The sequence below is a fragment of the Loxodonta africana genome, chromosome 15 (assembly GCF_030014295.1).
Source record: "Loxodonta africana isolate mLoxAfr1 chromosome 15, mLoxAfr1.hap2, whole genome shotgun sequence".
Classification (NCBI taxonomy): Eukaryota; Metazoa; Chordata; class Mammalia; order Proboscidea; family Elephantidae; genus Loxodonta; species Loxodonta africana.
In genome coordinates, this window is record NC_087356.1 from 83,603,513 (window position 1) to 83,616,252 (window position 12,740).

At 39.8% G+C, this 12,740-nt stretch overlaps 1 protein-coding gene across 8 annotated transcripts; it reads right to left on the reverse strand.

Moving 5' to 3' along the window:
- Positions 1-2,230: 2,230 nt before the first annotated feature.
- On the reverse strand, positions 2,231-12,712 carry RBM7 (RNA binding motif protein 7). Of its 8 annotated transcripts, none has more exons than XM_003418214.4 (5): positions 12,550-12,712; positions 11,311-11,473; positions 10,620-10,713; positions 7,709-7,799; positions 2,231-3,771 (listed from the first exon to the last, which is right to left on the reverse strand). In XM_003418214.4, the coding sequence occupies exons 1-5, from the start codon at positions 12,643-12,645 to the stop codon at positions 3,409-3,411; spliced, it is 807 nt and encodes a 268-aa protein (XP_003418262.1). In that variant the 5' UTR covers positions 12,646-12,712; the 3' UTR covers positions 2,231-3,408. The 8 variants fall into 8 exon arrangements, with proteins under 8 accessions (XP_003418262.1, XP_010596194.1, XP_023413925.1 ...); XM_010597892.3 differs by having other exon boundaries at positions 7,709-7,802; XM_023558157.2 differs by lacking the exon at positions 11,311-11,473 and having other exon boundaries at positions 12,550-12,663.
- Positions 12,713-12,740: the final 28 nt, after the last annotated feature.

A 12,740-nucleotide genomic window follows, 5' to 3' on the forward strand; every position in this document is an offset into this window, starting at 1 on the left:
GAAATGGACAGGAAAAGAGTGGAGGGAGAGAGTGGGCTGTCTCATTAGGGGGAGAGTAATTGGGAGTGTGTAGCAAGGTGTATATGGGTTTTTGTGTGAGAGACTGACTTGATTTGTAAACCTTCACTTAAAGCACAATAAAAATTATTAAAATACATATATATATATATATTATTCTGAGCCAGGATCACCTACGAATCAGTATGAATGGATAGGGCCTGCAGGTTAAGTTGAAATAAAGCAGTATTAATCTGCTAGTACCTACAAAATCTTAGAATAAATAAATTCTCATATAAATAAGATACCTGAAAATAACAGGTTCATTGGAAACAAATTCTACTATTAAAGCGTTTAAGTAAACAGAAACTCTTGGTCTTAATGCTCTCTGCACTGAGAAATTGGATAGGCCCCATTTACCTAGAAACAGAAAAACTGAATGTATTTAGAAAAACAGAAAATGTGTCACTGAAAATCTGATCCTAAAGAATTAAGTTCCATATGTACAAAAGATATACGTACACACATATCTACTTGTCTGTCATCTTCTCATACTGTGCTAACGTGTGTTGCTGTGATGCTGGAAGCTATGCCACCATTATTTCAAATACCACCAGGGTCATGCTTCGTGGACAGGTTTCAGTGAGAAGCTGGATTACACGAAAAAAAATGCAGCATCATGATTGGAGGGTCTCATTAACAACCTGCAATATGCAGATGACACAATCTTGCTTGCTGAATGTGAAGAGGACTTGAAGCACTTACTGATGAAGATAAAAGACTATAGCCTTCGGTATGGCTTAAAAAACCCCATTGCCATCACGTCGATTTCAACTCATAGAGACCCCATAGCAGAACAGAACTGCCCTATAGGATTTCCAAGGCTGTAATCTTTTTTTTTTTAATCTTTGTGGAACCAGACTGCCACATCTTTCTCTTGTGGAGAAGCTGGTGGGTTCAAACTGCTGATCTTTCAGTTAGCAGCCAAGCGCTTACCCACTGCGTCTCCAGACCTCCTTTCAGTTGAGTACATCTCAACACTAAGAAAACAAAAATTCTCACAACTGGATCAATAAGCAACATCATTATAAATGAAGCAAATACTTCAACTGTCAAGGAATTCATTTTACTTAGATTCAAAATTAATCCCACGGAAGCAGCAGTTATTAAATGACATGATTACATTGAGCGAATCTGCTGCAAAAGACCTCTTTGAAGAGTTCAGAAGATATTACTTTGAGGACTAAGGTGCATCTGACCTAAGCCGTGGTATTTTCAACCGCCTCATACACATGCAAAAGCTGGAAGACTGAAGAATCGATGCCTTTGAATTATGGTGTTGGGGGAGAATATTGAACCTACCGTGTACTATCAACAGAACAATTCTGTCTTGGAAGTACGGCCAGAATGCTCCTTAGAAGCAAGGATGGTGAGACTTTGTCTTGTATACTTTGGACACGTTATCAGGAGGAACCAGTCCTTGGAGGGCATCTTTGGCAAAGCAGTGGGTCATCGAAAAAGAAGACCCTCAATGAGACAGACTGACCCAGTGGCTACAACAATGGGCTCAAGCGTAACGATTATGAGGATGATGCAGGACCGAGCAGTGTTTCACTCTGCTGTGCATGGGATCACTTATTGAGTCTCAGAATGTTCCAAGTTAAGGAACATTGTGAACACCCAGCCAATCCCTGAATGAAAAATACTGCTTTTTGATGGTGCTCAGCTACCGCCACCGACTTCTCTGACAGGGATCAAGATAGAGGGTCCCAGACAGACCTGGAGAAAAATGTAAAACAAAATTTTAACTCACACACACACAAAAAGACTTACTGGTCTGACAGAGAATGGAGAAATCCTGAGAGTATGGCCCCAGACACCCTTATAGCTCAGTAATGAAGTCACTCCTGAGGTTCTTCCTTCAGACAAAGATTAAACAGACCAATTAAACAAAACAAGACTAATTGTGCTTACCGGCCCAGAGGCAAGGACAAGCAGGCAGAAGGGGGTAGGAAAGCTGGTAATGGGGAACCCAAGGTCGTGAAGAGGAGAGTGTTGACATGTTATGGGGTTGGCAACCAATGCTATGAAACAGTATGTGTATTGTTTAATAAGAAACTAGTTTGCTCTGTAAACCTTTATCCAAAGTACAATTAAAAACAATTTTTTTAAATTGCTTTTTATATAAAATGTCTCTGAAGTTCATGATTTTAAAAATGAGACAGAACCCTCCTTTGGATGTTTAATTTTAAATATATTAAAAAGCAACATAATACAAATGCCATTGTCAGTATTAAAAAGGATCCAGAGTTCTCAACAAATAAATTTTTATAAACAAGTCATATTCCGTAATGAAAGGTAAACAGTTATCAATCATCTAGATACACAAAAGTGTTATCAAACAAGATTGAAAAATTTTAAAACCAGGAAATATTTAAGACTAAATTTTTTCAAATGTTCAAACAGAAAAGCAACCTGCACAATCTTTATAATAAAATGTGTCCTTATACACATGCCCTGGGCATTTTGAAAATATTAAAATTTTTAAAGTTTGAGCAGCAGAGACCATGTAGTTAAAGGCTTCATGAATCTTTTCCACCAAAAAAGCATACTTTCAGTAAAACATTTTACCATTTTATGACTATGCATCGACAAGTTTTTTCTTCTTGGAAAAGGGAATTTAAATACTGTTTTCTCGATGTAAAAAACACATATCTAGAGACATTTAACCTCTGAGTGACTTTAGCCATATATCAAACATGATTTAATTAACAAATCCTATATTTTACAGTGAAACAATGTTATGTACAAATTTACACTTGTATTTTTCAATTAGGGTAAAGCTCAAAAGAACATATTATTGAATTTTTATACTTGTCTAAGAGGTCAAACAATATGATTGATCCCCAAACTTTACCAATAAGCTTCCTCAAATATAATGCTAGCAAAATGAATCACTGAAAAGTTTTATCTTTTAATTTATTAACAAAATACCGTTAGCCAAGTCAGACTATCAACTTGGATATTTTCTATTATACACACCCAAATCTGATACACTAGCAAGAAATTTCTTGCAATACAAAAGGATTACAAATAATTAAAATATTTGATTTATAATACAACTAAACTGTACAATTCACCTTTTTCTAAACTGTCTAAATGATTAGGAATTGTGACACTTTCTTCTGCATAAAACCCTGAGGTGAAAGGTTATTAATGTAATAAAACCGGAACCACAATTCTTCTCATTTCTGTTATTAAACTGTAGTTATGGGTTTAAAAAAATTTTTAAAGAGATGTGGCAACTTGTAAAGGTGCTCTGCACTGTTTTTCAACAAAACTCTTCCAGATCAATTTAGCCAAAAGGGCCTAAAATGAACCTACAAAAAGAAAATGTCCTTTTAACACTTGTTAGTGTCGAGATGAGCGCCATTTTCCATCTCTACTATTGTCTCTTCTGTTATCATAGTCATGACTCCAGCCATCGTGATTCCTATCTTCATAAAAGAAATCTTCTCTGCTTCCTCTGTAATGATGGTCAGACCCGTGATCGGCGTAACAGTGTTCACGACTATAATGTCTATCTGCTACATAGGGATGAGAATTATGTCTAACTTTACGCTGGGATGATGATGTATCTTGGCGCCACTGGGAGCTTGAAGGCTGGTTAGGAGAATGATTATGTGGCTGAATTGTTGGGGAGAATCCTGGCTGGTCCAGCTGTATAGAACCAAATTTCCCACCACATGACATGTGTCTCAAAACATTTTTCATCTGAGGGAGGAGAAAAAGAAAGAAAAGTTAACCACAAGTATTTCTAGATTATCAAAGCCAGTATGTATATGGTTAGAGTTAACAACGCATATGAAAAATAAAATAATACTAAATAATAAAAAAGCAAAATCACTCTTGCCTAGATGGGTCCTGTCATGGATTGAATTATGTCCCCCCAAAAACGTGTGTATCAACTTGGTTAGGCCTTATTTCCCAGTATTATGTGGCTGTCCTCCATTTTGTGATTATAATTTCATGTTAAGAGGATTAGGGTGGGATTGTAATACCACCCTTACTCAGGTCACCTCCCTGATCCAGTGCAAAGAGAGTTTCCCTGGGGCGTGGCCTGTACCATCTTTTTTCCCTCAAGAGATAAAAGGAAAGGGAAGCAAGCAGAGAGCTGGGGACCTCATACCACCAAGAAAGCAGCACCAGGAGCAGAGTGTGTCCTTTGAACCTGGGGTCCCTACGCCAGAGAAGCTCCTCGACCCAGGGAAGATTGAGGACAAAGACCTTCCTCCAGAGCTTACAGAGAGAGAAAGCCTTCCCCTGGAGCTGACGCCCTGAATTTGGACTTGTAATCCATCAGATTGTGAGAGAATAAATTTCTCTTTGTGAAAGCCATGCACTTGGGGTATTTCTGTTATAGTAGCACTAGATGACCAAGACAGAATTTGGTACCAGGAGTTGGGGGGGGGGGGAGGCGGTGCTCTAACAGATACCTAAAATGTGGAAGTGGTTTTGAAACTGTGAACAGACAGAGGAGCGACAGAGGCAGAGGACCAGCGCAGAAGAGAACCTGCAGCTGCAGAGAAGCGGCAGCAGCAGACCAGGAGGCTGGCACAAGACAGCGCTGGAGCCAACCCATGGAGCGAAAGAGCTGCATGCCTGTGCGCAGGAGGCTTCCTGGTGGAGTGGGGTGCCCAACCTCTGGGCACTTATTAATAGAGCCAGGCTTGCCAACCCACGGAGCTCAGTGCCTGTGTGCAGGAGGCTTCCTGGCAGAGTGGGGTGCCCAACCTCTGGACACTTATTAATAGAGCCAGGCTTGCCAACCCACGGAGCTCAGTGCCTGTGCGCAGGAGGCTTCCTGGCAGAGTGGGGTGCCCAACCTCTGGACACTTATTAATAGAGCCAGGCTTGCCAACCCACGGAGCTCAGTGCCTGTGTGCAGGAGGCTTCCTGGCGGAGTGGGGTGCCCAACCTCTGGGCACTTATTAATAGAGCCAGGCTTGCCAACCCACGGAGCTCAGTGCCTGTGCGCAGGAGGCTTCCTGGCAGAGTGGGGTGCCCAACCTCTGGGCACTTAATAGAGCCAGGCTTGCCAACCCACGGAGCTCAGTGCCTGTGCGCAGGAGGCTTCCTGGCAGAGTAGGGTGCCTCCAGGCACGTCTCGGTGGAGCCACTGAGCTTTGGAACATTTGCCCCAACAGGGCAGATGCGCGTGTGAGCCCCAAGAAGCCTCATCCCCAAGAAGCCAAGAAGCCCTAGAGACAAGGCACACAAGAAGCCAAGCCGCCTCAGGTCTCAGAAGGTATAGCTGTGACCTCAGGTGTTTCAAACGGTGAAGTCATGGCCTCTGGTGTTTCTAAGGGTAGAGTCACCACTCAGATGGACTAAGAGAATGTAGTGCCTAAAGCTAAGAGAGCAGTCACTGTCCCAGTGGGCCTGGAAGGCAGAGCTGAAGCGGGGGGGTGGGGGGGGGGTGTCCTCCACGCAGAATCTGAAGAATGTGGCCAACACCTAGAGGCTGGAAGGCAGAGTTATTATGTCAATTGTCTCAGAGAAAAGAAGATTATTTTCAAAGCTTTTTGAGGACTAATGTAATGCTTTCTATTGACTTGCTCAGTGCGTGCTATGCCTTCTTTCTCTCCAGTTTCTCTCACTGGTAATGGAAATGTCTAACTCGTACCTGTTCTACTACTGTACCTTTGGAAGCGGATAACTTGTATTCTACATTTCACAGATGAAGAGTAATTTTTGGATTTTGGACTTGGAGTTAAGACATCTGCTATGATATGATGGGATGAATATGTTTTGCATGTTGCAAGGATGTGATTTTTTTGGGGGGGGCCAAAGGGTGGGAATGTCATGGATTGACTTATGTCCCCCCAAAAACATGTGTATCAACTTGGTTAGGCCATGATTCCCAGTGTTGTGTAGTTGTCCTCCATTTTGTGATTGTAATTTTATGTTGAGAGGATTAGGGTGGCATTGTAACGGCCACCCTTACTCAGGTCACCTCCCTTATCCAATGTAAAGAGAGGTTCCCTGGGGTGTGGCCCGCACCACCTTTTATCTCTCAAGAGATAAAGGGAAAGAGAAGCAAGCAGAGTTGAAGACCTCATACCACCAAGAAAGCAGCATCAAGAGCAGAGCATGTCCCTACTCCTGAGAAGCTCCTTGACCAGGGGAAGATTGAGGACAAGGACCTTCCTCCAGAGCTGGAAGAGAGAGAAAGCCTTCCCCTGGAGCTGACGCCCTGAATTTGGACTTGTAACCCATTAGATTGTGAGAGAATAAATTTCTCTTTGTTAAAGCCGTCCACTTGTGGTAATTCTGATATAGCAGCACTAGGTTACCAAGACAGATCCTAAGTTAGATATGACCAAAAGTAGTACAGTACAACACCTTAATTCACTCCAATGTGTAGTTACAAGATTTTAATACATAAATATACTGCTTGCCCTCAAGAATAAAGCTCAGATGGGACAAAGTCATACAAAATGACTATAATACAAATCTCTGAATGATGAACATATAAAGAACCAGGAACAAAGTATCATTAGCAAAGACTTCGTGAATGGATGGGATATGTAAGGACAATATTTTAAGGGGGAGGCATATTAAAAATAACAGGAAAAGACAGGACAGCTTCACAGAATAGCAAGTGATTCTGGCTGAGACAGGTTATAGATCTTACAAGCAATGACTAATGGAAGGTAAGGCTAGAAAGGTTCACTGGAGTTGGGCTCCTGAGTATTTAAGAACCAGGCTAGAGAATTCTGTGTTTACCCTGCCAACAAGGGGAGTCTATGTGCAAGGAAGATAAGCAAAACAGGATTATAATGCTAATTTAGAAATGGTGTGCAAGATGGACTAATGAGGGAAAAATACAGGCAAGTGATAATAAACTAGATCAGTGGTTCTCAAATTCTATCCTAAAGATCTGCATTAGTCTGCTATGATTTTTAAATGGCCTACGGCAAAACAAGAAAAATTAACCATACATATAAAATATTGACACCCTTTTATACTATTCTGTCAATTTTATTTCACTCTTCTGTTTTTTTTTTTTTTTCTTTTTTTAGATCTGTGAAATACAAAAACCTGAGTACCACTAGACAAGATCATGGTTTAAGTAGAGAAAATAAAGAAATGAATGCAAGAACTACTGCAAAGAAAAAAATGAAGGACTTGGAAACTTGAGACAAAGATGAAGCAGTTAACAGATAGCTAAGATGTTAAGCATAGTCTCAAAGTGACACTGTTTCAGAAAAGTGGAAAGTCAAGAAGGCGCTGGTCTACAAGACTTCAGTATACTAAAGTACTAAAAAGAGCTTATTATGAGAAGTCACTCAGCATAGGCTGCAAGAACAGAGAATAAGTCTCCATTGTTTGTAAACACACACACACATATAAACAGTGGTTGAAAAAAGGAATACAAATGTGAAATGAAGTTCTACTTCTTATTATCTTGAATTTTTTAAGCGTATATTTCAGTTAAGTGAAAATTAAAGAGTGATCTACAAAAATCATGCTAGTTTAACTAAAATTTAAGAAACAGTTAACTTAATACTTAATTTAAAAAGTTAATTTGCTTCTTACAGTTTAAGGAATTAAACCTGAACTTAACAAAGTTAATTAAAAGCAACAGTTATCTGACAGAATATGAATATTTCAACTTAGGAACTCAAAAGCTGAAAAACCAGCCTACCACTGCTTGTCTCTGAAAATTTTCTGGAGAAGAAAACGATCTCTGAATTGTCTGTGCTGATGGAATCATGTTATCCATGGGCCTTTCATACCTGCTAAAAATAAGAAAACCAACAAATAATCATTCATCCAAAAAATATTCACTGAATACCAACCATGAGCAAGACACAGTTCCCAAAGCTGGGAATAAACAAGACAGGAAAGGTACCTGCTCTCATGGAGCTGGGTTATAGATATAGACAAGATAATTTCACATGGTTACAAGTGTTATAATGTATAATATAAAAAGCAACTGGAGGTAAGAGAAAGAGGGGGTCCTTTTTTAGCTTGGTTAGTCAGAGATGGCCTTTCTAAATAAGAAAACATATGAAGTAAGACCTGAATAATAAGATTACCTGGAGGTAGTACATTCCCAGCTGAGGGAAGGACTAGTGCAGAGGTGAACGAACTACAGCCTGTAGGCCAAACCCCGCCTGCTGCCTGTTTTTGTAAATACAATTTTATTGGAAAAGTCATGATCTTTGGTTATGTATGATCCACGGCTACTTTAGTTCTAGGCAGCGTAGTTGAGTACTTGCGACAGAGACTGTATGGCCTCCAAAGTCTGAAATACTGGGCCCTTTACAGGGAGAAAAAAAAAGTCAATCCAGGCACTACAAAGGCCTAGACTGAGAAATAAAACTAAAAGGATTTGATTGATTAGATACAAGGGATGTGGAAAACAAGAAATAAAGGATAAAATCTAGATTTTTGGCTTGAGCAACTGGGTAGATAGTGATTCCATTTACTGAGACAGGAAAGAGGTTTTGGGACTTAAGGAGCTAGGAGTTTTGTAGCATACATAGGATACTGATTTTAAGGTTTTAAATAAACCTTATTCCTCATTTCCTAAAGAGGTACCTTGCTTTACAGAAAAACTCATTTACAAAGTGTTTTAACAAATTAATTTTATTTCAAAATATACTTTTGAAATCAAATAACTGACTTGTTTTATAGTTTGTATCTTTATATTTGGGGTATTCTTAGAGCAGTTTATATACCTGTATGCTAAAGGAGAAAAGAATACAATTTTATACGTATTATAAAAACAGTAAAAGAAAGATAAACACACTAGCCTTTCATTAGAACTATTTACTTGTATATATATATATATATTTTTTTTTTTTTTTAGAAATTGAGGGGAAAAAACCCGAAACAAACCTGTTTTTAATTCTCCACCTAAATCACCTCTGAAAGTTCCATGAAAGTGGTTGGAGATGTCCTGAATTCCCACCTTAATAAGAATAGTTTAAAAACCATTAATTTTAGCTGGCAAGTGAGGATACTAAGAGGGTACCTTTTTTGCACTATTGCTTGTTTATAATTCCACTTTCCAATATCATCACTTCTTTTCGGCTCTTGGCCCCACCCTAATCCAAACCACCAACCTCACCTGTACTGGTTCCTAAAAAACAGCTGTCCATTTTCAATCTTTTTCCCTCCAATCCATTCTTCCACTGAGACCAAAAACTTCTTAAAATATAAACCTGTTCCTGAAACTACCCTGCTTAAAACCTTACAGTGTCTTCCTACTGTTCTTAGGGTAAAATCTCAGTATCTTGACTATGTTCTGTAAAAAAGACACTGTATTATCTGGCCTGTATCTACTTGATCGATATCACCTTTATCTTCATTATGTTCTAGGTATACTGGCCTCTTTCGGTTTCCACATCCATCTTCTTTAAGTCTCTCCTGTTAAAACTTTCTCAAAGCACTCTCTACTGCTTCTTCAGAGAACTTATTACAGTAAATAAACAGGTTGTCACAGAAACATGCATGCGTCTTCATCTAAACTTTAAGCTCCGCGAGTCAATACATATGGAACGCTGGTGGCGCAGTAGTTAAAAGCTTGGCTGCTAACCAAGAGGTCAGCAGTTTGAATCCACCAGTCGCTCCTTGGGAATCCTAGGGGTGTTCCACTCTGTCCTGTGGGGTCGCTATGATTCAGCATCAACTCGATGGTAAAGGGTTCAGTTTTGGTTGAAACACTACATTATAGTAACTGGGCTCTACCATACTATCTGGGTTTGAATCCCAGTCCCACTGCTTATCAGCTCTTCTTCACATATAAGATGGTCATAATAATCCCTAACTCATAAGACTACTGTGAGGAATAAATAGTATATGCAAAGGACTTAGCAAAGAACCTGACACACGGCAGGTGCTTGTTAAATCATTCTTGAACGAAGCCCAGTAACAGTACTGTGGATGTTACCAGGGAAAAATTGTTCCTGGTAAAATATCAGCCACCCCAAAGCAAACAAAATTATTTAAGTAAATACGGTATCTTCTCTAACTCTCTGTAGCTGGAAGGAATTTTACAGATCATTTAATTCAACTTCTTGTTCTTCCAAATCAAAGAATAGGATCAGGGATATAAGACTAGCTCAAGGTTACACAATTAATTGTACAGGCAGATCTAGAATCCAATTCTACAAACTCTTAGTCCAATCGTCTGTCTACTAATCATTATTTTTTTAAACCACAAAAAACAGCCAATTAGTGGTTATGAAATTAATTTAAACCTTTAAGAGACGAAATAAAATAGAAAATACCAGAGTGCACTGCAAGTAGTAAGGGTAGGTAATGTTTTGAGAAATTTTGGGTACATGTGGGTATGGGCATATGTCCTTATATATGAAAAAATACATATAAATATCTCTCTACTATAAGAAGCCTATATATCATGTGTATTCTGTCTATATTCCCCCTTAGAATAGATACACATAAACTATAATTCAATGTGACATGTAATACAGCAGAAGAGTTACGAGATAGAGGAGCATAAAGAAGGAAGCTATTCACTCATTATGCATTATGAGATCACTACCTAAGAAAATTCCCGATATATATTAATAGGTGAGACATATTACCTGCTAGGAGATGTGGGAGTAGCAGTAGGGCTTGAATTCCCACCGTGATACTGGGAATGTGGCATACTGACATCCTGCAGGGCATGGCTACTGCCTAAAATGAAATAATGTGAAAAATTCTTCTTGATAGAAAATTTAACTTGAGATTGTCTCCCCCACCCTAAATCACTCCAAAAATATAAGACATAAGCTGAAAGGGAAAACAACCTCAAACTGTAGTAGACTAGTTTGCAGTTTGATTAATGAGAATTATAAATGCATAATACCAGGTATCCAAAACAAAGATACCAAACAAGGTACCAGACAATGACTGAATAAATGGCAAATTTCATCCTCACATTTTCAAAAATCAAAAATCTGTAGAAGTAAATTACAAAGCAGCCAGGAAACGTATTTTCAGAAAATAACCCTGCTCCTTTCAGATAGTCTAAGTCAAAGTCTTAACAATAAAGCTATGTTCTTTTCACTAACCCAAGCTGAAATTTTAACTGTGGTTTTAAAATTACAATGTTTATAATCCACATTGTTAATGTTACTCATTTTCAAGGAAGTATAAAGTTTGCTATTAGAAAAAGCTTAAGAAAATATTTTTGCCCCGAAGAGAGACTTTTTTTAAAACCGAACAATGAAATTCAAAACAAAAACCAAAGAAGCAAACAAAATCCCCCTTAAAACATCACTGAATAGTTACCTGATCTAAACTGAATTTTGATGGGCCTTCCAAAAAGTTTGATTCCATTAAGCAGATTCATTGCATAAGGGACGGATACTTCATGTTTGAAATTCACAAATGCAAATTGCTTTGGTTTACCATCCTTATCTTTTGGGATTTTTACTTTTATTACTGGCCCAGCCTATAAGCAAACAAATAAGTGTTCGAATGTAAATGGGCAATATAAAAATATTCAAATTTTGCAAATAAGAGAGTCAACAAAGTTTAAAAGCAACAGAAAAGTAACAGTAACTTTAAAAAAAGAGGGAGAAAGAGATCCACAAGGATTTCCATCTTGGTTGGAGTAAAAATCCCCCAGTTATGACTGAAAATTCGACTAACTTATTTGGGGAGGCAGCCCACAAGAAACTGGGGAAACTAACTGAATCTACAGTGCGAATTTTTAACAAGGTGACAATCATCCAACATTTGCTCCCACATGGAAATTTCCGTTTTTCAAAAGAAAGAAGAAGTGATTTTCTTGGGCTAAAAATTCGCGTTTTTTATCGATTAATCAGACATTACCAGATACTGGGTATGGGGGTGGGTGGAATGGAATACTTTTTAACATACAGAAACGCTGCACTGCTGCTTTTCTACGGAGTTTTACTGAGTCTATTTAAAATACTTAAGCAACACTGCGATTTTATAGGGAACTTAAGTTAAAAAGAAACAGTGACTGACAAAGATATTGAAATATAACTTATCAGCCCGTGGGAAGATCAGCTAAAGACAAATTACCCTAAAGGGAAAAAGAGGAAAGGAAGAAGAGAGAAAGCACTGCCCAGCGAAGAACTCACAAGTATTTCTCTTAATGAAACCCAAACGCCTCCGACTCATAGTGACCCCACAGGACAGAGCAGAACTGCCCCACAGTTTCCAACGAGTGCCTGGTGGGTTCGATCTGCCGCCCTTTTGCTAGGCAACCGCAGCTCTTAACCATTGCACCACCAGGGTTTCCCTAAGTCTAAGAACCCGAATCTTCGCCACGAGTATGCCTGACGGAGGATTCCTCCGTCGCCGTTAGCCGTCGCTCTCGGCCCCACCTAACCGGAGTTCTTCTAACGACGCGATTCCCCGCGAGGGCCTCGCCCCGAAAAGCGCCACCCGTCGGGGGCTCGGAGCCACCGCCAAGCTCGCGCGAAGACAGCGGCGACGGCCGCTGGGCCCGGCCCCACGCGAGCCGGAAAACGAAAGGAAACGGGGCCAGCCGCTCACCTGGTGGAAAAGCTCGAAGAGGATCTCTTCTGTCACCTTAGCTTCAAGGTTGCCCACAAAGAGAGTCCGGTCCGCTTCCGCGGCCGCTGCCCCCATCTCACCGTCGCCCCCGCCCCGCTAAGTCGAAGGGTCCGGGCCGACGAACCCACTGCGCACGCTCGGAAACCTCACGCCCTCGCGCTCCCAGGCGT

Bases quoted from the DNA above. Each gene is read 5' to 3' on its own strand.
- RBM7 (XM_010597892.3), bottom strand. From the start codon at position 12,645: ATGGGGGCAGCGGCCGCGGAAGCGGACCGGACTCTCTTTGTGGGCAAC. The intron at 11,474-12,549 runs GTGAGCGGCTGG...GTTTGCTTATAG, and splicing joins TCTTCGAGCTTTTCCACCAG to GCTGGGCCAGTAATAAAAGT. The intron at 10,714-11,310 runs GTAACTATTCAG...ATTTCATTTTAG, and splicing joins CAAAATTCAGTTTAGATCAG to GCAGTAGCCATGCCCTGCAG.